Raw genomic sequence first — 26,113 nt, 5'->3', positions numbered from 1 at the left:
TTATGGCAATTTCAATTTTAGATCTGAATAAAATACATCAAAAACGTGTAGAAATTTGATTTGGAAGGAAAAATAAAGCTAATGCTAAGTAGATCTGTTGTGTATTAATTTTGAATGAACTAGGCTCTCTCAGTTTACAAACCATTTTACATGTCAAAGAAATTATTAGGATCAAGAGAAAAGTAACTATTAACAGTGCACCCTAAGTGTTCCAAATCTGAGCTTCAGAGAACTTTGCAGACACAAATCTGAATGCCATGAAGTACAGAGCAGAAGAGAAGCCAGACCAAACTAAAACACACATTTTCTTCAGAGGAATTTTCAGTTCTAGGCTGGTGCATTTTTAGGTTCCAGATTCTAACTCTGCATCACCATGTTAAACAATTTCTGGGTTTGCAGAGCAGATGAAGACTGCCACTTGCAGGCTGCACGAGTGGGCAGTGATGTTTCTCAAGGGTGCACAGTGAGCTGTGGCTGTAGAGCAGCCAGCTCTGCCTGCAGCTCCTCGCTGGGGAGACCTGCCCGGTGTCTGCCCCTTCTTCTGAGGCAATACTGCAGAGTTCAGTACTGCTGCTCAGGCAGTGGCACCATACACTGCTTCTGTCACACTCCAAACTACACAGCAGCCTTTATCCATGGCCTCACACACCCCAGAAATCCCTCAAGTGTGACCACTGCTAAGCCATCAAAACATTCTACAGCCAAAGCCCAAAAATTCAGGTTTTGGTTGGATAGTCTTTAAATATATCAATCGAAACAGTTAAAATGTGGGAGCCTTGGATTAAGTAATCATCACCTCCATGGCAGCATTGACCTTAACAGCAATGTACTGAATTTAATTTTAACCAGGATCACTCATCTTCCTCTTCTTAAAGTGCACTTCTGTAAAAAATGAAAATCTACATCAGACTCAAGTTTGATAATTGTTTCCAATACCAGCTTCATAATAGCACAGCACAAAGTTTATTCTCCCAGTGCTTACTGACTGGAGAACGAATTTGAAGATGTGGGGTTTTTCCTGGGGAAAAACTAATTTGAAACAAAATAGACCCAGTTTCCTGTATGAAACACATGAAAAAAAAGTGGAGTGTGCTATAAGAAAGTTGCCTACACACTGGGAGCACAATAAAATTTATACAGATTTATACGCTGTGCTCTAGTTAGAAATTTATCCTTGCTCAGATATCTAAAGGATAAATGTTATCCTCAGATTTCTATGTAAACCCACATAACCATTTAAGGCTTTGCCTCCTTCCTGGATTAACAATTGTACAGTTAACGGAAAGAGTTTCACCTCCTGTCCTTTACCCAGGGGGAATATTGACTCTCCTGTCTTTATCTCCAGTGTATGAGAAGTCGCTGAACAGTTTTCAGAGCAGTGCTGCTTAAAGGTACTGACGCGAGATGAAACTCAACTCCAGCAGACTGAACTGAGTATCCAAACACCGTAAAGAAGATGAACTTCCAGTCAGAAAGTCAAGTCAAATCTTATCAGACAGAGCACAACTCCTTTGATCCAGCTGAAGAAATGTTCCCCAACCACACTGACTGGCCATCCTATTCAGAAGAGGTGAAGCAGTGGACATGCTCCTCAGCATCATGCTGGTTACTGAAGTGACCAAACACACAGAGCTCAACAGAGAAGAGTAGTTTGGAAGGAAACACCACCACACAAAAATGAAATCTGTTAGCTGTCAACTAGAACAGAACAAACTGAGGGGCTGGGATTGTTTCACATGGCAACAGCAACGAGCGTGAACTGGATATGCAGGAAAGGAAATGACACAATATAAATTTCCCTAGTCATTCTATGTACAGCCCCGTCTCTCTGTACACAATCCTGGGTGATGAACACAAGAAAGCTGAAGGGGCATCAGAGTGGATAAGTTTCTCTTTCCTTGACATGCCTCCACTTGCCAAACACAGCAGCACTTCTGCTCATCACTGCTCATTAGTGCCCTCTGTTGCATCTGATGAACCCTTGTCTGTTTTCTTTGATCTCCTCTGCAGCTGCTCGTGTTCCTTCCTTCGAAGCTTTTCCCTTTGCTTTTCCATTTTCTCTTGAGCTTTGCGAGCCTTCTCCAAGGATGCTTTCATTTCCTTTAGCTTTCTTTTAATGATTGCTCTGTCCTGGGAAGATGTCATACCAAGAGCCTGAGGTGGGGAAAACAAAATATAGAAGAATTTCTTATGGTTTCATCTATCACATTTTGTTTTCATATTCTAGTAATAATTCTCCTTAGAAGACTGTAACAACAAAGCGAATCTGTCACAGGCTCAGATACATCACTGATATGAAAGTATTCCACTTCATGCTTTCCACTTCTAGAATATTAAAGATGAGATCTCATTGCTACCACTAATGTTGATTTTGTTGACCAAATAAAGCAAATAAACTATTTTATTGAAATCATCTAAGTCAACATAGAACAAGACTTCCAAATTCTCACTGCCATGCCTTAGTCAAAAGTTCACCAGCAGTATTCTAAGACACTTATAGTTAGTGAAGTGCCACCAAAAAATACAGAAGAGAAATATCAAAATTGGACTTTCAGATCTACTGAGCTTCCTGCAACTCCATTCTGTATTTTCGACTGAAGTAGGCTCATATTTTTACTTCAGGAAACAATACATACTTTATACATCAAAACTGCATTTAGTTCTAACACACTACAACTGGTATCAGCTTATGCCTCCCATATCCCATTAATCTATTATTACCTTGCTACTTCTGATATATGTCTATTCACTGTCTTCTCAGAATCACCCTTTCACAAAATAGAGCTGGATGAGAAATATGTGCATGCAAATACCACTTTCACACACTGCTGTATGATTTGCACATGCAAATATGGGTACATTATATACACCAAGAATTTTCACAAAGCAAATGCCTTGCATTTCTGAAGCTTCTGAATCCAAGTGCATTGGGAATTTCTTGAAGTGTTGCTGTGGCTTTATACTTTCTGTTTATTATTCTAGCCTATCATGACTCCGTACGCAAGGATTTGCTGCTTTCTGGGTGAATTCTTACTGCCTTTGAGATGATGTAAAGTGACAAAATGACGAAAAATACTATGGTTCATCTTGAAGTCCAGTCAGTTAATTACCTTGAGCTTACTGCCATCCAGCTGAAGGAGATGCTCCCCATTAATGTTCTGGGCACTGAATTCAGAAACATACTGTTCAAGGTTCAGGCTCATCAACCAGTGGGACACCTGCTGCACGCTCCACTCGTGAACAGCGCGACTCTGACACTGACTGTGCTTCGGGGACTGTCCATCGTCAAGGATCTGTGACAAACATGTTCCACGTTATTATTAAAGGGTAACACAGATGAGTAACAACATTTTTCTGCACAAACTGCCAGCATCAGAGCACAGGTATCTGGACTATCTTTGCACTACAATAATAATGATTTCACGCTGCTGAATTACATCTTTATCTAACCAGACACCTAAGAATGAATCACAGAATCAAAATAAACTATAGAATCACAGAAGAAAAAGGAACTGGCATTCCTTTAAACCCAAGCTGGGACTGAAATTGCCAAGTAGCACAATTCAAACCATGTATGCTCCCATTCCCTCACAAGATTTTTTCCTTCAAATTAGCAGATTTCTAAAGAATGCAATGAATTGCGCATTCCACTTCCTGGGCTCATTCACAGATCTTTATTATTTGTTTAAGCTTTTAAAAAAGTATCGGGAAAATACCCTCAGAAAATCACTCTAGAGTTCAAAGTGATGATATCAAACAGCTAGCAAGACTGACACTGTCTATGGAAGAAGACTTACGAGACGACACAGAGGAGTGGTACGGAACACACAGGGATCCCACAGCCCTGGCCCTGCTCTCACCATGTTGTGCTGCTGTGGCTGAGAGCACAAACTCCACCAAAAAGGGCAAGTGTGGCATCAACTGCTGGAGCAGACCCATGTCCCTGCTCCGCCACTTTATTCCACCCACGGGTGTGGCAGTGGGGCCTGAAACAAAAGCTATTCTGTCCTGGCTGTAGTCAGCAAAGCAGCTGCTACAGGCTGCAGCAGCTGTCTGCTGTTAGAGCAGCTTTTACATTAGGTTAGACGATGCTGGGAGCTCTCTCAGCTTCTGGCTGTCCAATTGTCAGAGCTGGACACTATCATTTTCTTTTGCTATTGCCAGCATGAGCTCAGCACAGCTGATGCCTGGTCTGGTAGATTTCCTTTGACACGGACCCGCCTCCTGCTTCCAGCATACCACAAAAACTGCAGTTTGCTGTGGCCTTAAAAACTCTCAGCAACAATGAGAGGGCAACTCAAGACAAGGAAAGAGGAGCCAGTGACATCTGTGTGTTCTGTGCCAACAAAGGTGTTTGCCACACAACACCACAAGACAAGAAATGACTCTGCAAAAGAGACAGTGCGGTGGCACACGACAGTCACGCGATTCACCACAACAGCACATTAGTATCTCACCTCATCATCAATCATATCCAGGCTCTGAGTGAGGGAGCAACAAAGAAACAGGAAAGAAAAGCATTATAGAAACAAAATACCAAACACATAACAGTATGTAAAAGTTCAGGCAACAGCAGCACCAAGGTTTGCAAACAGATATGGGTACTTAAAACCAACAAGAGTTCTTGAAAAATAATTATTTCCAGAAGCAAAGAGGTTGTGTTGAAAGCTCACCACACAGATGATTTGACAGCTAAATCTGACACTTCATCAATGAAACCCTTCTAGAGTTCCTGATCTTGACACCCTAGAACTGGTGGGAACCTCTCTGATGGCTCCAATTTCCAAGAGCAAAAGCTCCTTAATTAGAGCAGAACTGAGTGCAAGAACTGGGTTCCCTCCCCACCCTTCCAATTTTTCTTTTCTTTAAATGCTGATGGGGCTGCCTGGGAAGCCAGAGCAGAGGAGTGCTCACAGCAATGTGCTGAGGAAGGCTGAGGAGCAGCATCAGCCTCCTCCCTGCCCAGGGTGGCCGGGGAGGTTTCCAGGGCAGCTCTTGCTGAACATGCTGCCTCATCGGGAGGCAGCAATTTGGCACACAGCAGAGGAGGGAGAAAACACATTCATTTTCATGGACCTACTCAGGCTTGGTATTTTAGAAGTGATAAAGTAGAGAGCTGAACATGCAAAATGGAAGGATTTTCAAGCTTTTAATTCAATACCACTCAGAACAGGACATTGCCACAATCAAATACATCAGGGGAATTAAACATGGTAAGATAATGAAATACATCAAGATAGTACTAACACTAAATAAAGTGCAAGTGATGACTCTGCTATTTTCAGTAATTTACAACCTCTGCAGATGCAGACCTCTGTGCTGTCTCCTTTTGTTATAAATTTTTGCCATTAATTACCTGCAGTAAAAGCAACCTCAAAAGAATGGCTGGGTTTGCAGACTTGCAGTTTGGGAAATGGAGTTGCACAGAACAACCCAAGTAAACCATGCAGGCAATAATAAAAATCTTACCTATCATTAAAACAACAACAAAAAAAAAGGTATAAAAGGTATAGAGTATAGATACTTCAAGTTCTCCCTCTCTACTAAAAACAATTTGGCTCAAATCTCACACGAAAAATGTGAAGTTCTTATGAAGTGTTTGTAAAAGAAAAAATGTACAAGTTTCCTGACTCCACAGGATGTGCTGTCAGCTACTGTGAAATTGTACAGCCTTACCCACAACTGAGTTGCAAAACTAGTATCTTAAGAAGAGTATTTTCAATTGATTATATTCAGCTCAAATATGTCAGCAATTTACAGGGTTAGAAATGCCTTTTTACTTTATCATTGTATGAAAAAACTCTGGTTTGGAGTAATTGATTTCAAATCCACTGTGCAAAGCAAGCACAAAGAATGCAAAGTGGATCAAGACATACACATTATAATCAATACACACACATTCAGGTACAGTAACACACAATTACTGCACGTACAAGTCATTTTACCAGGGTAAAAACTGGGTAAGTGAAGATGCCTTACATCTCAACTACATTTACCAAACTGTACTTTATGTTTGGTATATCAAAACTGTCCCAGGCACAGTTTAGTGTATTTATATGTATATCTCTATCTATGTCCATATGTACTTAATAAAAATGTATTGGCAGGTGTGAAGACATAGCATCTCTGACAACACCAACTGCATTCTACTTCCCCGTGATAGCACCACAGGGCATTATTTTAAGTTTTTATTATATGAACAAGAAAAAAATCTTAATTTAGAAATCAAGATTAATTTCTGTCTCTAATCCTACTGGCTAAAACCCTTCTTTTATTATTTGATTAATCAAGCGAGATTCCATAGGAAAAAGAAAACAACTTTTTCCCAAATGAAACAATTTCACCCGCATACCTCATCTGATGACAGTGCTAAGGAGTGCGAGAAGCCTGGTGTTTTAGGTTCTGCTCCTAAACCACTCAAATCAGCTGAACTTGTGCTGCTGGGACTGAAATCATCATTGAATGTGAAATTCTGTGGAGAAAAAGAGGAGTAAGAATGAACAAATTATCGTTTAGGTGCATCTAAAAGGGGAATTTGCTTTCTGTCTTCCATGTTGGCATAGCTCAGGAGTGATTTCAATCATTTACCAAACCAATCACAATACACATGAGGAAGCCCAATGTTTTATAGCGTTACTATTTACAGGTTGCACAGTATTTTTACCACTCTCTACTTCATGAGACACCTTTGCCAGCTTAATGCCTCATGAATAACAAAGGTGTCAAAAAGCAATTTCCAGACTCTTAAAATGCTGGCTCTCATCCTGGAGCTAAATTACTGCTTCTGCGGGTAAATCACTAGAATTTGCTGTCCTGCAAATACTTAGGAGAAGCGTAGCACAGGCAGTAGCACAAAGAATAGGACAGAGAATTAATGAACAGACAGAGGTGAAAACTCCTATTGAAAGAGCAAGGAGAATAGGCTGTGAATCCACTTCTGAGTCCCAAATAATCTCCTTGAAAAGTGGAAGGATCCTCCCTCTTTGCCTACGCCTTTAGAAAAAAACTGAAACTGAAAGTAAAAAGTATCTTTGGGTAGTGAATATAAAACAAACTTTGTTTTTTCTTAACAATGCAATGAGACACATCACATCTTACAGCAAATAATAGCAAAAGCAGGCACATATTTTTCAGGAATACAACAAAATTGCCATTAGAATAAGACAAAAATTAACAAGTATTTCACACTAGAGGGAGAACAATGAAAAAAACCAAAATACACGAAAGATTAAGGACACCATGATAATCCATTTAACTTGAATACACACTTGACAATATAGAGACCTCTACTGTCTACTCTAACATCTAGATGAGTATTAAATCCAATTCATCTTTGACCTTCACTTTAGAAACTGAAACAAGAGAAACAACACAAAAAAATTATTCTTCTATCAGCCCCCCTCAAATACTTGACCTGTCTTTCCTGAAAATAGGAAGACTTCCAAAAATGTCAAGTGCCGGTTCTCTTAGTTTTGTGGAAATCTAACTAAATATTGGTATCATGCTGTGCTTTGAAAGCCTGAATAGCAGTACAGAAACTCTTAATTTAAGAGCCTGTGAACTTTATAGAGAACATAAGAATATTTTTGTGATTTTTCTCTCACCTACGTTTAGAATTCCTGTTCTGCTTTTCCCAGCTCTTTATAGAGGAGAAGAAAATCTGAGCAGCTTCCTTAGCTGCTTCCTTAGCCCACACAGCGTTCTTAGGCCAGGAGTTCAACAGCTCTACCTCCTGTTGTGTGAAAAACATATTTTTCTTTTTTAAGTACTCTGATTTTTCTTTCACCTCTATTTTCTGCAAGCTTTAGCTTTACAATGATTTTAATTTTCAAATTTAATTTTCTACAGCAAAACCACAAAATGGTCAAGGCCTGGTAATAATTAGGATAGTCCCCACAAACTCAGCCTAATACTGTCTAAAAGGGTATGCTTTTTCCCCTATTTGAAAACTATTTTTAAGCAATGTTTGGTTAAATACATAAATAGGATTTATGGGTCTAAATTTTTTTTCCTCAAAAGAGAAGAGGTAAGCAAACAATTTCTGTTCAGAGATTTTACTGGTGGTCTTCTTTATCAATGTGATTTGGGCTGCCGTAAGCCTTGTGTTGCTCTCCCTGCCAGGTAACACAAGAACAGATATGACCCTGCATAGCCAAGAGCACAGCAGAAGTATTGCATCACCAGCTTTTGACATCAAAAAAGTATGAAATGCCTGCAGAAACTGCTATTATGAACATGCATTTGGTGATAGAAGACAGAGAAATGAGATTTCTGATTCATATTCCTACACGAAGTTGAGAATCGTATCTGCTTTTTACCAGACAAATATAAAAAATCAACTGCTGTAAGTCACAAGAAGTTATAGTCAAAGAAATATTTTCCAGAAGTGAAAACAAACATGAGAAAGCTAAGTATAACACTATAAATAAGGGTTATTTAAGGAATTGTCATGCTGAAACATTCATGCACATAGAAAGGAATCACAGAGATGTATTAAATTGCAATATTTCATATTTACAGTTCAAGCATCTTCATACAGAGAATTAAATCCAACATCCAGCATGCATGACAAACAGATTTCATTACTGAGGGGAAAAAGGCAGATGACAGCATACAGCATTTCTTCGCTTGCAAACACCTCATTTGAACATGGGTATTCCCACTGCCAGTCCTGAAGAATGAAGAAAAGATCTATAACTGAATACACAAATCTAGCATTTGTTCAGTGGATCCAAATGCTAATCTCCACTGGCACCACTTGCTTTTGTTATGGTACAGCACACCACAGTTAGTTTACTGGAATAATGTACATTAAGACAGAGTAAAAAAGGTAGAACAGGGAATGTACAATGACAGAGATGTTCTGCTCAGATGGGCTGGTACCGTACAATGAACACCATGCACTGTTTATTGTAGTAGTCACATATTGGCCTGTTCTTTTTTCCAGAATCACAAAGCCAATTATGCCACTCAACACAGTGGGAATAAGGTAGTTTTTATTTTCTACCTTCGACCCTTTTTTAGCTGGGCTTAAATTTTCAGAGGAAGGTTCAGTTGAGCTGGTAGGCGACGGCAGGTTGCTGGAAGAGTTGGATCCCTTGCCGCTCTCTCCATACCATGTGAATGGTACACAGTGTGGGAGAGAGGAGGATCGCTCTGCTAAGAATTTAGTGTTTGCTGGTTTCTGCAGCATCTCTCTGACAGTCCTGTTTAAGAGAAAGGAGCAGGAATATGCATCAGATTATAAAAGAAGGGGAAACAAAATGCCACAGAGGCAGTTAATTGTAAAGAGTGACATTCACTGTAGCTGTGACTAAAGAACTGAGTGGCATGCAGCTGGTAGGGGCATGCCTGAAATATCTCCTTCAGCAAAAGAAAAAAAACATGTTCTTTTGATTCTTTTTCTAACTCAAGCTTTCTTAAGACAACATACACCCAGCAAATGGAGACAGATGCCAGCTGAAAATGCCTATACTCCCACTGTTCGGATGAGAACCAGCTCCTGTCAAGAAGCCACACGTTGTGTTTGTGCATTTCTGAGCCCCAGTGGTACCTCAGCATGATTAAATCATTAGACTCAGCACTGACCCAAGTGGGCCCTGGTTCCCAGAGAAGATCTGGCTTGGATTTTGCGCACAGGCAGAATGAGTCAGATGCATCTGTATCCATCTATGGAGAAGTTCCTTTGTTACAACAGCTAAATACGCATGAAGTACTTATTATCTTGCTTTTAAATTAATTTAATAATAAGAATATTGATGGCGAAAAATGAAAGAAACATCTATGGGACTTTATCAGATTCTCTCTTTGCAATAACAAAGACTGCAGTAATCAAGTCAAAGGTAATGTCTAAATCATGCCTATAACGTTATGTCTAAATTTTATTTTCTTATATATAAGGAATATATATATAATATATCATTAGTATAGTATGTAAATAAAAATAATTATGCAAAGTGCCTGCCTCCAAGAATTTATGCATGTGTCATAGAGCCATATTATTTACATCAATATATATTCATAGCATTAAAATCCCACTGCTCTTAGCAGCCCTGTGGAAATGGGGTGTAGGTACATCTACCTCAACATCTACCTTCTGCACAGCTTCTAAATCATTATTAACATAATCACTAGACCACATATTTTGTGAAAGCTCTTTTCTGTATGGATGAAAGTGAGGCTGTCAAAGGACCCCTACCTACGGAAGCAGAAGGACAATCCATTTAGCATTTAGCAACTAAAGGAAGGGGGATGCATCTGATCCAGTCCTTTACTTCCCTCTCATCATCATTTCTTGCTTTAACATATAAATTAAACACAAATGTTGTAGCCCAAATCACCTAAGTTCATGCAGGAAAACATATGCTCCTTACTCAAATGGGGAATTTTTTCCCTATCTGTAGCATTAGTCGCAGTTTCAGGAAATAATTTGGGATTTTATTTACACATCCTAAGTGCTACTTTCTGGAAATGGCAAAATAATGCATGCAACACTCATCTAACAACATAATTAATTCTACATCAATCAGTTGCTGTAACGGACATAATTGTAACAGGATGCTGTCTCTTCATCATCTTCCTTCTTTCAAAGAGCTTATATAGCTTTGGACTTGTAGAGAGAATATCCTCACATTTCTTGTGAGGCAAATTCTTTCAGTCAGTTACAAAAGAAGTGGCAATGCCTGTTTAAGAAGTTATGCTGAAACAGTTACACTTCAGTTACCAGAGGTCAAGTAAGAATGAGAAACACTCACAAATTTCAACTTTGAAAGCAGTATTAGACTCTGCTTTTAGCAGATGTAGTTGGGATATGAACTGTATTAAAGAAATATTAAAAAATAACACAAAGAACTGATTTGTCACATGGACTAACAAGCAACTGATCTCTACCATGAGATCTGCTCTCTCTAAGGAAGACACCTGTGAGATCTCACAAACATCTGCAACATCCTGTGTTGGAAGAAGGGTCATTCAAGGTCTTACAAACAAGAACAGATTCATTTCCCCCACCCTATGACTTGGTATCTAAATGCTGTATAATGTCTAACACCCTACTAAGGGCAATAGCTGCCTCACAGCCACATAAAGTGCAGAGATTTGGCTTTAAGAAAGCTCTCCCTGTCACTAGGGATGGCCAGCAGTGAGTATCACTGACTCTGTGTCAGCTGCGAGCAGACACACTGGGACAGGTTTTCTGACACCAGCAGAGAGGTGATGGCTGCTGCCTGAGATCACTGAAGATCCTGCCAGATATTTGCAGAATACAAATGTACAAATGTATGCTGAGACAGAACACTGCACTTCAGCACAGTGTGCCTGAGGGGGTAAGGAAGGTTTCTTTTGCTTTTCTGATTTTATGGAGCTGCACAATGTACTTGTCACTGGCTCTCCACACACCAGACTGTCAGTAGAACTGCACAAATGGCTACATACTGATTTTCCATCACAATGTTTTTTTTCACTAGCATTCAAACTCTGCTTTCTCCCAACAGCTCTTTTATCATGTAGGTTTTTTGCATTGTTTTATGTGCAGAGTTTTTGAGTTGCTATGTTCTTTCTAGACTTTTGGAACATACTAAGTTTGCTTAGCCCTCCTGACTTCATTTTGCCTTTCATACCTGGAACCAGGTAACATGCTGTGATCTTGTCAGACTCATAGGTATGTAAGGAGAGGCCTTCAGTAAAAATCTACACTAGCTTTTACAAAGGTTGCCTTCTGTCATTGTGAACATTCATTTATTTATTCAGAATTCAGATGCTGGTGATGTTGTGTCATCAGATCTCTCAATTCCCTGCCTGAAAGTTGTTGATGTGACATGCAGTCAGCATTTTTCCTATTTTTCAACTTAAGATGTTTATCTTCAGAAAAAAAAAACCCTTCTGAAAGCATTCCTAGTGTGGGTGCTGCAAAGCTGCAGTGAACAACTGCTGCTCAACCTCACTTTAAAAAAAAAATAATACGTGGAATTGTGTCAAGGTTTCTGGTTCATGGACATTATTAACTGACTGGGTGCATCTTGTAGGGCTGCTCTGAAAATCAATTTCTGCAAATCCTACTAGTGAATGCAACAGCAGCAGTTGGATTTGATGATTCTTGCAAGTCACTGCTAGCTTGAGAAATTTTATGATTTTATGACATTATAAACCTCCAAGTATCTTTAGAGTATATGTCGGCCTTTTGTGAGCCAAGAAATCTAGGTTTGTAAGCTCAGGTTATCTCAAAGCTTAACACTTATTCATGAAGTCAGTGGGACTGTTAATATTCCATCTGCTAGGATGATTATGTTTTTCCAATGTTTCTGGCACACAATTTCTCACATCCCCAGTCTCACCCATACCTAGTGCCACAGGCCACCCTCATCGCTTCCTTCTCCTTCCGCTTCTTGCCCTTGCTTGAACTCCTCCTCAAGGGAGCCCTATAAAAATATCAGAAAACATCAGGAAACATCTTAGAAATTTTAATTTCAATCCTTTTAATGAAGGAGAAAATGTATTTTAAATTTAAAAAATGCTTACCCAAGATCTGCAAGTTTTCTCTTTAGTTTTTCTGTATGCCCTAGAGTAGGGCCAGTTTTTCTTGCTGCCTGAGCACTTGTGGCACCATCTAGGATACATTTGTACATGGAAGAATGTACATTATTATTTTAATTGGTAATTTCCATCCAGAATACTTTGTGTATCTTTTCATAATTAGATATCTGTACATGTACATGTGTGTGAGTACACAATTTAATTAGGGGAATTCTCATTTTTAGGAAGATGGTGTGAACAGGAATAAAGATAAATAATTTCAGAATTCAAAAATACACAAAAAATTTAATTGAAGAAAACCAAAAGTTAACATTGATTTAGTTTTAATGACTATGTAATAAATTGAATAAGAGAAAGTATTAATAGGCAAACATTCCAGTGAATCCATTTCTAAACTCAGCAGTAGTTTGCTTATGTTTTTTTTTTCACAGAATTCATTTGGTATGTATGCTTTACTTCCAAAATTACTCCTAAAATTCTTTTTCAACCTTGGAACCCAGGGTACCTTTTATGATGGGCATGCTATGAAATAGTTAATCAGCTTAGCCAGAACATCTTTGTTAAACTGAACATGTAACCTAAAATCTAACCATTCTGAATTAAAAAACAAACAACAACCCTCCCCAAAACCTAAATGTAGCTTAGTTAATAAATCTGCCTTTAGGCATTTATCAATTTTTGACCTCTTCTGCCAATGCTATTAAATTCTAAAGAGGAAACAGGCTGCAGTATCTATAAAGCCAAAACAATGAACCTGAGTCTGGCAAACATCCTGTGAAATCTATACAGAAACTAAAACAATACACACTACTGTGTGTTTAAAAATTCAGACACTGTGACTCTTAAACATATTAAAAGAGTGTTCCCAAATACCCTAGAGGAAGCAAATGAAGGTCAGTCATTCATGTCACTTGTGGTTTGGTGGCTTTTTCAGTGTGACCTCAGACATACACAACTTCTAACTGGAAGCACTGCTGGGTTTGTGGATTTCTAGGTTGCTGACTTAAATTAAACCCTCAAAATTAACCCCAAGCACCACAGCACTATCACAAGACAGTCAGCTATGTGTGCAGAAATTTGTGTGTTTCTTTGTAGATAATATCTGCCCAAGTTTTCATTTGAGCAAACAATTTAATGTGCATTTAATTGGTAAAATCTTCTGAAAAGTAGGAAAATAAGCCTTTTGCAATACCCACACTAAAAGCCATACTATTTCCACCAAAGCAAGTCCTCATGTTAAAAAAAATAAATTTCAAGAACAACTAACAAGCAACCTCATTCCAAAAAAGAAAACAAAAGAAAGGAATACAAAGAATGACAAAAGCAAGATGAAGTCTCTGAAGAAGAAATCCATTCCCCAAGGAGGCAGAGGAGAATTTTAGGCAATGCACACTCTGCATCAACCCTACACTGTGCACACTTCTTTCCTGTTTCCTCTAACCACTTCTTCTTCACCTTTAATGCACACTTCTCATTTAACCACTGCCAAAATTGTCACAAGAATTAAAACTTGCAACATTTATTTTCACACTAGCTATTAACAGGCAAGTGGGACTAATGGCTTTCAGGGCAAGGGGTAGTGGGTTTTTTTGAGGAATTTCTTTCTGAAAGTTGAGAAATTATAAAGTACAGTGGTTTTGTACTGGGCAAATAATTAAAACATTTAGTAGATGGATGTTTTGCTGGTGTAGTAGAAAAAAAAAGCCTGGAGAGCTTAGCTGGAATACACAGCAGCTACTTGGAATGGCAAATTTCTGTTCAAGATCCCTATGATCCCCCTCCCATACAGCTGGGGCCAGCCAGGGCCCTTTAAATAATGATGACTTGCTAAGGAAAATATTTGTGCTGGCTATGGGACATAGTGGAACACGGATTGGTCCCAAAACCAGCTCCAGTGGCAGCGTGGATCTGAACCTACAGGGTCTTGCATGCAGGAATTACTCAATGCTTGCACATGGCAGAGCACCAGAGGCACGGGTGTCCTGCCTGGGCAGGACAGGACTTTGGCCACCCTGCTTGGGTGCATCTTCCCTGGCTCCTTGAAGTTCCTCAGAGAAGGTAAGGAAAAGCTGGTTTCTCTGAACAAAAGCTGTTCTTTCTCCGAACAGAAGCTGTTTAACCCACCACCTCCAGCTGAGAGCTGCAGTAATGTGTGGCTGATGGATGTGGAAGGCCCCAGACCTCAGTCCCCTGCCCAGGGGCACACAGCACCTGCAGCAGCCTCACGTCAGTGAGCACTGCCCACTGCTGTCCCCTGGCAGCTGAATCAAAGGATGCTGCTGCTGCACAAACCAGGCAAAACTGAAGAAAGTCATCGCATGTACACGAAAAAGCTGTGGTTCTAAGCTCATCATTTTGCAATGAAACTAATCTCATGCCACTTCAGCCCTTCCCACAACACTGCTGGATCTTGTAAGAAAAAGAAGAAAACACAAATGTGAACTAGCCAATGCTCACTTCTGCTATTGAGAGACAGCCATAAGTGTGTCCACAGAGGTGCTCTCTTTCCATCACTAAAAAACCCCTCCTGAACACATAAAACAAATGCAATGTCATTTTTTATTTTCTGAGCTGTACGAGTTTAACAGCCAAATGAACAATCATTTCAAATAGCATTGCTGCAACACTTGTCACCAAATAACTTGTTTCTTTTTTTAGTAGGACTTACTAAATATGATTTTTTTCTACTTGAAATTATATTGCTCTGGTGAATTCTAATGTATTACTCAGCAGAACCTAGACACACCCAAAAGCATTGGTTGTTTACCTAACAGTCACAATGAGGAAAGCATGACAGCAATATTTAGACAGAGATTGTTTTTCAAATCTAAAATGGAAAGTGTGATACAGTGGGTGGAATGCAATGCCCTATTCCTTGCACTACAAGGTTTGTTTCCACCAATATTTTATCAAAGTATTTTTCATATATCAGTTAGAAGTGCAGGATTTAGGACTTCCCTGACAAACCAATCACACATTCAAGATGAGTTTCTAAAGTCACAATCTTATGTTCACACCCTTATTTTTACTTGCAAGACTCAAATACTGAATTGAACTTGGAATCCTTAACAATTTAACATAGTTACAACTAGTAATTTCAGAACTCATGTAAAAATTCTTGCAATATATTAACCTCTCCTGAATTCAGTAAAGTTTTATAACGTGGTCTTTTATGAACCTGTCTAAAAGCCCAGTACAAATATGAAGAAGAAACAGGGTTTAAATCAGTAGCAAGTCAGACACAGAAGCATAAATCTTCAATAAATTGCTATTTTCAGTTAATTCAAGCACACCAAAGTCTGTTATAAACCTTTCTAGATCTAGTCCTGCAGACCTCACCTATGAACAGTTTTTTATTATGTATTTTAACTTATGTGTCAGTTTCAGAATGTAAGGTGCATTGCTAAGAATGCTGAAGTGGTGTCATATGTTAATTCTGAATTTGAAATGCACCTGAAAAGAAAGGCTCAGTGTTCAGTGACATACCATATTGTTAATTCTTATAATAAACTGGCATCTGAGACATACACCTGAGCTACATGTGATTGCACCCTGTTTTATCCACCTAGCTTTTCAAGAGTCTGAATCAAATTAGTAACAATGAGGCCAATCTCTACAAGAGATTACTTAATTTTTTTCTGTAAATGAAAAATCTCCACTAACCTCTCATTAAACCTAGACTTTGCTTCCCCTCAGCAATTAAAAGCTACAATCTGCTGTTTTTGCTTTACACTCCTTTCCACACCCTCCAAAAAAATCATCTAGCAGTGCCAAAATCACATTATTTGAGTAAGTACACTGTGTTAAGCATGCTTCTAATATGGAGGTGACCCAAAGTCAAATAACCTTTTTTTTAAAAAAAAACACAATACAACATTTTCTTAAGGGCAATTTCCCCCTGTTTTTTTTCAGTGAGTTCCAAGAAAGCCTGAAAAAAGAAAGTAAGCAGTTCCCTATCCCATTTTAAACTTTGTCCTTCTCTTATACCATCACACAAGATCATTTTGAAGTTTTTGGCTTCCAGGTAGGCAAAAGAAATTACAAGATGATGACCTTCTAGTTGCTAAGGTACTACTGCACAACAAAAGGCAATAAAGTAGATAGCTGTTAAGTGAGCAAAATGATGCATCAATTTATTGTAAAAGAAACAGTAATACCTTTATCTTGTAAAATATTCCTGCCAGCTGGGTGATGCAAAGGAGATGCTTCAGAGCTGTGCCCAGATTTTGAAGGAGAGGAAAGTGGAGTGTCTCCCCGAGCATATGGGGGAAGGACACCTCCTTTGTGGTGCTGTTCTTCTTCTTGGTTTTCAGTGAGGTTGTCAAGTGAGATTGCTGCACTGCTAGCCACGGGGGAGAGGGAGGAAGCACCAGAATCTGATGCTGGTGAGGATGCTCTCATGCATAAGGGCAGTGATGATTTTGAAATGTGCATGGGACTACTGTAACTGTGTGATGGCTGTTGGTATAAGAGATTATAAAGCAGGTTATACCACTTAGTAAGCAAACAGAGCAAGATTTACTTTGAACATGCAATTCTTTTATTCATTATTTAGCTTTCTATTTGTACGAAATGCTGTAGCAGTTCAAGGCACTACCCTTTGATGTTGTTTATTGGTACAAAACAGTGCTGTTTATTGGTATCTGCTTTCAGATGAAGTCAGAATAGGACAAAACAATGAGCAAATATTGTATCAATTGTGGTAACAAATTAACAAATAGAGAAATGCACAATTCAAGCTCCTTTCACCTCCTGCATAAATGAAAAGACCCGCTCTATGTTATAAAGCACATGTAAATCAAAAAGACCAGGATTTCAGTTAAAACACAACAGAACCAAAAAACCAGGTGTGCTGACTCAAACGGTGACTGGACTTGCACATCACTCAAGTACATTCACAGCAGACCGGCCACAGAGGAATAAATACTGCCTGTGCTACAATGAAAGGATAAAGACAGAGGATGAACTGACCTACAGGGGCAACCTAGCAGTCCCCAGGAAGCTGGAAAGAGAGGGCAGAGCCCTTCTCACCTTTCGCTCCAGGCTGTCCTCGCCATCAGTGGAACTGATGCTGTCGTACAGCCGCGTTCTGGACGGCCTCTGCCGCTTGTTCTTCACCGAGAGCTGAGCCCGAGTCTTCAGTGCCTTGGAGTCCAGCCTCTCTGTTTCTGGAACTGCTTCATTGAAATCTGTGTGGAAACGTGATTTCAAACTGTTTAACTGATTTCCTTACTTTTTCCTAAGAAAAGGAATTGTACAAACAATTGCAAGCACATGCACTTTGCATAGAATCATAGAATAATTTAGGTTAGAAAATATACATTTTACTTGTACCTGTACCTTCATAACTCCTATAGTACCCCCAGAAAAAGTTATTTGCATAAACAAGTTTATCTGTACAGATTCAGCAAGGGCATACAAAGAACCAACTGCAGATATTTAAGAATTCCATGAAGTATTCCCACTGTTACACAGATGACCACACAAACCCAGCGGTACCAGCCCTGAAAATAAATCCACTCAGACTCCCTCAGAGGGAGTTACATGTGCTTGGCCTGCAGAGAGTTCTCCTCCACCAGGGCATAAACATCGTTGTGTGATACATGACAACTGAAGAAGTATTTAATATAAAAGAACAGAACAATGAAACCATGTTACTTTCCTGGCTTCAAAGACACCTGATTCCTGAATGTCTCATGAGCAAAGTATACTGAACACTTCATATATGACTTGCCTCTACAGCTAAAACTAACATAGCTGTACTTGTCTTAGCTATCAACCATCTACTCAAATGAAATCTGAGTATTGCAGCAAATTTAGCATTTTACAAATCTGCAGTGACTAAGACTAAAAATATTTTAAAAGGTATTTTTGTATTTAGTACTAAAAAAAGAATAGATTCTTATGGTTTTAACAATGTTTCTTCAACCCTCACAGTAAAACCCAAACCATAATCCATTAGATACATTTACTTGCCTATATATTGCATTCAGAATACACAAATTAATTAAAATCTGATCTTACAGATATTTTTGCTTTTCTTCTATGTGTTAGAGTTAAATTTTACTTCACATGATACTCCAGAATAATTAGCATTGTCTGACTTGCAATGATGCTTCTGCCCTAAGTACTCCACAGGAAAACTACACACGGTTATTATAGCTTGAACTGCTTGTATTTGGTTAAACTGCTTTTATTTGTTCTTTCAGGTGTACAGACTTCTATACATCCCTTCGTTTCACTGCTGAAATTATGCAAACTATAAACACAGGACTGCAAATGGAATTTACAGAAGTGCTTATATGGACCTTCTTAAAAGCAGAAGACCATCTGGGATGGAGCTTCCTACTTCCTGCACCCCATCTTGCCCCGCTTTGTTGCAGTGGAACTGGGCTGCTGTCAGATGGTCTCTGCCCCAGCCACACGTGCTGCCACCCCCAGCCCCAGCTCCCTCTTCTGCAGAGAGTGGCTGGCCCTCACACACAGCTCCCAGCACAAACCCACAGCCTCACATGATGCTGTAGTAATCTCCCAACCCACTGGGGTGTCTGGAACATCTCTCACATAAAAGTCATAACAGTTCTTATTTCACTCTCAGAGTCAATGTAATGAGACTTTCTTTCCTAGACATTCAACTACTTGACTCCAAGGTTCTTCCATCTGAACTATTTCAGTACCACTGTGAAGCAGGAAGGAGCTCGCCTGTACTCCCACTGTTTTTCCATTAGACAGGCGACAGAATTTAAAATCTCCTGTGAACTGACACATCCCTGGGTATCCAAAGACACCCAGAAAGCAGAAACACAAAGTGGCTGGAATGGGAACTTGCAGAGAGATGTCAAAGTCTGAGACTGTCAAAGTTGGCCTCACTACTGAACTGTTTAGCTTTCAAACCACTCACTCCTGCCAGCAAACAGCTTGATTGTCTACTGCAGACACAGCTCATCATCAGTAAACCAGGAGGCTACAAGGCACTGCTGGGCTCTCAGAATAAACCATGTATTTGTAAAGGAAATGTAATCTCCAGTCTAGTATTCCCTGGCAAAGCAAAGGAAGAATTATGTGGGCCGTGGTAGTTTTGATTTTCTCTTTTTAACTTCCACTGATGTTACTGGCAGCCCCTGAAGCTCAGTGTGAGGTTATGTTACAGCCTCAGGAGTCTTGGCAGGATGCTGAGCAGGGCCAGAGCACCGTGCAGCGTCAGGAACAGTTACACTCAAATGTTTGCAAACACCAGGCTGCACCCACTGCTCCTTCCCAAGCCCCCAACCATGCAAGAATGTCATAAACACCTCAGATCACACTTAAACAGAAACATACTCGATACAATTTTAATTAAAACATTGTATCTTTACATACCCTAAATTTTTGATGGAAAACAGACCTGCAAATCTCTGGACAAAATTCTGGGATGTGGCTGTCCACATGCAGTCCCACCCCAGGAACCCAATGCAGAGGCTTGATCAAGAAGCATGTGTTATGCTTGCCAAACATGAGCTAGAAAAGAGACTGGAGCACCTGTTTGAGTGTCACAAAGGCAGTGTGCACAACCCACAGCACCACAGGGACTCTACTCACCTCCAGCTGTCCATCATGGACAACTCCCCTGCCCCTCATAGCTCCTCTGCAAACACCCAGGGGATGATGGCAAGTTCTTTTCTTAAAAGGCTTAAACAAGAGTGATACAGAGACATAGGCTCTTTGCAGAGCAAGTATCACTACATTAGAGTCTGATACAGACCTCAGGAACTGACACAGAATTTACTGGAAAAGGGATATAGAAGTCAAAGAGAGCTGCAGCATTTTTAAAGATATACTTATTTACAAAAATGAAGTTTTTCCCCCCTTATTAAAACCACAAATGCAGCCTGGACTCTAAGGTCTAACTATGCAGCTTCTGCTTTCAAAAAAATCATTGCCCATTACCAATTTCTCCTAGCAAATAATTTGTGTTTATATTCATGTGGTTAAACTTGGGTGTTTAAATTCAGAGATCATCTAGTCTAACACTCAAAAAAATTAACACTGGTAACATTTCTCCAGGAGATCATTTTTTGGAATGAAAGACGGCAGCTCTTTGAAAATTTTCATGCAAATGCATTGATTAAAAAAACATAATTTTGAAGCACTGACATGCAGATTTTTAATACTGTACTAAGAACTTCCAACTTTTTAGAATTAATTTTACAATTTTTCTTCTTTTTTTTTTTTTACATGTAGGAATTCCTGGATTTTAGTTCTTGAGCCATAGATGTGTGTTGACATTGTTACAACAGTACATGTAAGCATCATTTTTCTGAGTCAAGTGAAGAAAACATAATTTCTTCTCCTGTAACAAACTACTGAAAGGATTTGTGTTAACAGCACTGTTAAGTATTAAAAGTTTTATAACACTTACTGAGTGTCTATGGCAGAAATACAGACTTTCTTGTCATCCTGAGTGCTTTTCTGAACTTCAGAGATTTCATTAAAATTAACACTTGACAGAAAAAACAGGTCTGTGAAGATTTATGGAAACCAACTGCACAAGGTCTGCATATCACCTAATACCATTTCAGCAGGACTAGCTCTTTGTTATACACATATCTTGTTAAAAATATAATTCATATTGATTTGTTTGTAAGGCAATATTGTTGGTGTCCACCCTTGAAATGACAGCTAAAATATCAATATTAATAAAACACCTCTCTGGTGGCTAGAAATTAATTTATTTCATAATGTATTGCTTTTTTTTCAACAGAGAAATAAATAATGTTACAGTTCTAGGAATCCTGGGCTTCATCAAAAGCAGGTGCCACCTCAAAGGAGGTGATTCTGCCCCTCTGCTCTCATGAGACCCCAGCTGGAGTGCTGCATCCAGCTCTGGGACTCCCAGCCTAAGAAGGACATGGAACTGCTGGATCAAGTCCAGAGGAAGACCATGATGCTGATAAGGGGAGTGGAGCACCTCCCCATGAAGACAGGCTGAGAAAGTTGGGGCTGTTCAGCCTGGAAAAGAGAAGGTTGTGCAGAGACCTCACAACAACCTTCCAGCATCTGAGGGGCCCCACAGGGAAGCCACAGAGGGATTCTGTCAGGAACTGCAGTGACAGGACAAGGAGCAATGGTTCACACTGACAGAAGGGACACTTAGGTTGGATATGTGGCAGGAATTCTTTACTGTGAGGGTGGTGAGACCCTGGAACAGGTTGCTCAGAGAAGCTGTGGCTGCCCCATCCATGGAAGTGTTCAAGGCTGGGTTGGAGGCAGCTTTGAGCAACCTGGTCTAGTGAAAGGTGTCCCTGCCCATGGCAGGGGGGCTGGAACTAAATTATCTTTAAGGTACTTCCAACCCAAACCATTCTATGATTCTATGGTTCATAGAAGTTATGGTTTGGTTCAAACAAACCTTGACTTAAGCCATCCAGACAGGTCACTTGCTTAGTATCTAGATTTTCCACTGGATCTCCTCTAGAAACTTCTCCAAATGATGTCTGCCTTTCAAAAATGTTGTTGTTATTGTTAACCTGGCTTCCATTTTGCTTCATTAGCCTGAAAACTTCTGCTTCCAAGTCTTGTATCTGAAAGAAATACAACACAGTATTACCAAACATATTCACCCCAATACACCCTCCCCATTAGAGATGTTGTTTTTCCAGAATAACACACAGAATTGTCTCATTCTTCAAATATAAAGAGGAAATGCTACTCACACGAGCTTGCAAGCCTTGAACCTCTACAAGGTGTGCTTTCTCCAAATCTTCTATTTTCTTGCGTTCAGCTTCCTGGCGTTTGATGAAGTCAAGTTCTCTAAAGGGAAAAAAAAAAGACGTATTTGCTGTCATCAAAGCAATCAGAGTGAAAAAAAAATGTTTGCTACTCATCAGAAAAATCTGTCCTTGCCAAATAATTTATCAGTCATTTAGTAAGAACTATGAAACTGCAATCAGGACAAAACCCCAAGCAATTAGTCTAAGTGAATATGCTAGGCAATAGTATAAAAATGGCAAGAGCAACTTATCTGGAAAAAAAGTCTCAGTTCTTACTAATAATCAAAATAGCTAAACTGGTTTATTTTCCTAGTCTGTCTTTACAAAAAAATCAACATAGCTTAGTTTATGCTTTTCTATGTTGTAGGACATAGAGCAAAGTCTCTGTTTTACTAGAGTATGACTGTGCTCCTTCACAGAATGGACAAACTGTAAGTTTGCAGGCATAAATTGAATTTTCTAAAGGAAATATGTCACATCATCAAAGGAGTCTGAAGTATTTAAAAACAACTGACTAGATCTTTTACTAATATAAAGCAGAATGTCAATGGAAAGCTATCCAAGCTCATTCTAGTGACTTGCTCTATCTCTTTTTATTTTGAATATCAAAGAAATTCGTGATAGAAAACACACAGGATACAAACTAGTTTTGGAACAATCACAAAATTCCAAAATAGGTAATGATATTTTGATAATCTAACCCCCTTTTTAATGGGACAGGATATTCATTTCTGCAATCCCAATTATCTTGTGACATTGCTGTATGTCTTTGAGTTTTCCTCTTTAAATAAGTGTATTTCAGCAGAATATGAAAAAAGCTGATGCTGCTGCAAAAAAAAAGTAATCTGGGGAATGGAAGCTGTTATAGAAATGTAAGATGTTATTATTCTTGCTAGCCACCAGGGAGAGGGAACCACATGAAACAGAGGGGGCCGGGAAATCATCAGTTAGCTCAACTCAGCTCAAACATTCTTGGCATCTACAAGAAGAAGAAAAATTAAATGTAAAATGCAACAAAACAATATTCCTTTTGATGTTACATTAGTACACAGCAGAAATTAATCCAGCTGATACAACACCCATATAAATTGCTGCAAACTTTGTTAATCAAGTGCTTTACTGTAATTACTCTTAGTTGTTTGCAATTACATTGAGCTATTTGCTAATTCTGAAACATACCAATCTGAAATATTACAGCCTTAGTCTTTATTTAGGTACAGCATGACTACAGCTTGAATACTAGCATTTTTCCATAATAGAAAGTGTCCATGCTTTTCATGAATAAAAAAGTGGAAAACAGTGTTTACCTTACAGGTGTTTAACAGTGGGTTTCATATTTCAAAATATATCACATACATGTTTTCTAACTGGCCACTAAGTCATTTGCTGAGCCTGGTGTAGCTGCTTACTTTTGCTGAAAATCCTTGATTAATTTCTTTGCCTTGTTATATTTCTTCTCCAGAGCCTGATATTGGCTTTGCGTCTCCTTGAGGTGCTCATTCACTGTGTGACACAGGGTCTGTGCCTCAATCCAATAACTCTCTAATTTCATCATCCTTTCCTTATTCTCCTCAATGTTCTGCTGGAGTTGGGTCTTCTCCAATTCCCACCTCACCTTCTCATTCTCAGCAGCCTGCAGCTGAACAAAGGAGTGGAGATGCAGTCCATAAAAAGCTGCAAAGTGCAGCCTAATAGTTCAGGATTAATTCAAACAACTCAAACAGAGACAACCAGTAAATCAGTAACTACAACAGTAATATGCTAGCAGTGGGAAGAGTGTTCCAGGAGAAAGAAAACAGGCTGATACATGTATAATTCTTCCTCATAAAACCAAGCAGAGTTTTTGCTCAGTGTTCCAGTGCAGCCTCTATTCTTCTCTGGGTTATACTAACCTATCTGACTGGCTGACATTTAAAATGTCAATAGTGGAGTACCCAGACAAACTGCAAGGTTAATCAGCCAGCACATGGGATGCATTTTGCTTTGTGCATGTGACTCAGGTGCCATAAAGCATATACACACTTTCAGAAAATGATGACATTTCCTATTTTGGGATGGGGGAATTTTTGATTTCCAGATTGTTTTGTTTTGTTTTAGTGTTCTCATTTGCTAACTGAAGCTACCTGCAGGTTTCAGTGTTTGGTGCTGGATAAGGGTAGGGTTATACAGCATCTTGTGGGATTTAGTTCCTATAATTTAGTAAACAAAAAATGCCTTAACATCCCTGTTTATTTATCAGGAGTTCTTAATTTGCTCTAGGCAGTTCTGCTAGCATTATGGATGATACACACCAAAAAAAAAATTAACTTGTTTGCAGTTTTATTAGTAATATACCTAAATGAGTCACATTCTCTTCAGCTCCATTGAAATGATGAGGTAAAAAGGTCCAACACTAAAAGGCACATTAACCCTAATTTTGCAAATGGATATGACAGAGGAATGTTTACACCCACACATTGATGCCATCAAGTCAATGGGCCTTGGCACAATCCCAAGGGATTGACTGTGAGGCTCCAATTGCTAGATTTGAACTGGAAAGCAGAGAAAGAAAAGATTTTTGACCTTCTGGACTGAAACAGGACAACAGAAATTGTCCTTACACAAAACAGTGGAACTCTGATTTATTTTAACAGTAATTTATGCAGATTTGATAAACACTATGCAAAATACAAAATAATAGTGAGTGCAAATGCTGCTGAAAAGAAATAGTAATCTAATATCTTTTCTTGAAGTACAATTTTCTCTTTTTCTTACTTTTATTTCCTTTATAATATACTCAGACTCAAAGAGAAGGATGTCATTATAAAACCTAGTATTGCTGAACAATCAGTTAGGTTCCCATAAAGGTTACCCTAGTAGAAAAAAACCCCAATTCTTTTTTATTGCTATAGCAAATTTAATTTATTTACTAGCAGCTGATTGTGAGATAATGTTTTCTTTTAAACTGATTCTATTTTTCCTTCTTAGACTATCTTTTAAAAAGAGCTGCAACATTTGAAACAATACTTTTCCTTCTGTATATAAAAATAATTTCTATTAAATTGCTTTAAACAAATTGGGTTTTTAAAAAATGTCAGTATTGGAAAGTAGCACAGGGATACTTTAACATCACTTGTAAATAAAAATCTACTAAGTTCAACTTGAACATTCAATCCAAATATAATTTTAAAACCTGAAAAAATGCATCAGAATTTTAAAACTAGCAATCTGCCATTTAGTTATTATGATACCCCTTAAAACATATGTTTAACTGAAGCTACAAAAGTTGGCACTTTCTTTTAATAGCAGCACTTAAGATTTTTACTCGAAACTTGGAATAAAGAACATACACCAAGACAAGATTTAGCTGAGCCACTGTGCTTCTTAATCAGCCTTTAATAAGGATGGTGACTTCTCCACCCACATAAAGATACATCTTCAGATCTGATTTTGCATAAAGAAAAAAACAGTATGCATTAACCATATATTGATTCTTACCTTTGTCTTCAGCTTCTGAATTTCAGCTTCTGTAACTGCATGTTTGATTTGCAACTAGAATTGAAAACATAAAATAAACAAGTGAAGTCACAGAGAGTACTCCGGTATTTTTAAAGCCTGTGCTGCAAGTTGAATACCTTATTACATAGCAGAAGGCCCCGAAGAGTGCTGCAGTGCAGTAGATTGTAAATTAAAATGTCTAGCTTGCAAAATGACTCAGTCTGTGCAACCTAATTAAAGATAGGATGCCGTCTAACCACTCATAATTTCAAATCAGAACATCCAATCTGTTTAGCAAAACCAAATGTCTTATGTTTAAAAAAATTAGATGTTATCCTGCTGGGCTTTGCTCTCCC

General features: G+C 38.8%; 1 protein-coding gene across 6 annotated transcripts in view; it reads right to left on the bottom strand.

Annotated features, from left to right (window-relative positions):
- Positions 1-468: 468 nt before the first annotated feature.
- The window catches only part of PPP1R9A (protein phosphatase 1 regulatory subunit 9A), a 127,742-nt gene continuing 102,097 nt past the window's right edge, over positions 469-26,113 (bottom strand). For 3 of the 6 annotated variants that reach the window (XM_054274335.1, XM_054274334.1, XM_054274337.1), the window contains 13 exons: positions 25,758-25,811; positions 23,690-23,919; positions 22,224-22,320; positions 21,920-22,091; positions 17,563-17,720; positions 16,689-16,989; positions 12,517-12,604; positions 12,339-12,416; positions 9,008-9,206; positions 6,353-6,472; positions 4,458-4,481; positions 3,111-3,293; positions 469-2,154 (listed from right to left, as the gene is read on the bottom strand). In XM_054274335.1, coding sequence (XP_054130310.1) covers positions 1,942-2,154; positions 3,111-3,293; positions 4,458-4,481; positions 6,353-6,472; positions 9,008-9,206; positions 12,339-12,416; positions 12,517-12,604; positions 16,689-16,989; positions 17,563-17,720; positions 21,920-22,091; positions 22,224-22,320; positions 23,690-23,919; positions 25,758-25,811 — 1,917 coding nt within the window. In that variant the 3' untranslated portion in view covers positions 469-1,941. The remainder of the gene's footprint in view (positions 2,155-3,110; positions 3,294-4,457; positions 4,482-6,352; positions 6,473-9,007; positions 9,207-12,338; positions 12,417-12,516; positions 12,605-16,688; positions 16,990-17,562; positions 17,721-21,919; positions 22,092-22,223; positions 22,321-23,689; positions 23,920-25,757; positions 25,812-26,113) is intronic. The other 3 variants (XM_054274336.1, XM_054274338.1, XM_054274339.1) reach the window with 3 other exon arrangements.

Source organism: Melozone crissalis, unplaced genomic scaffold (assembly GCF_028551555.1).
Source record: "Melozone crissalis strain CALT ecotype California unplaced genomic scaffold, PUWL_Pcris_2 ptg000016l_1, whole genome shotgun sequence".
NCBI classification, from domain to species: Eukaryota; Metazoa; Chordata; class Aves; order Passeriformes; family Passerellidae; genus Melozone; species Melozone crissalis.
Note: the sequence above shows the minus strand (reverse complement) of the source record. Positions and strands in the feature narration are given on the sequence as shown.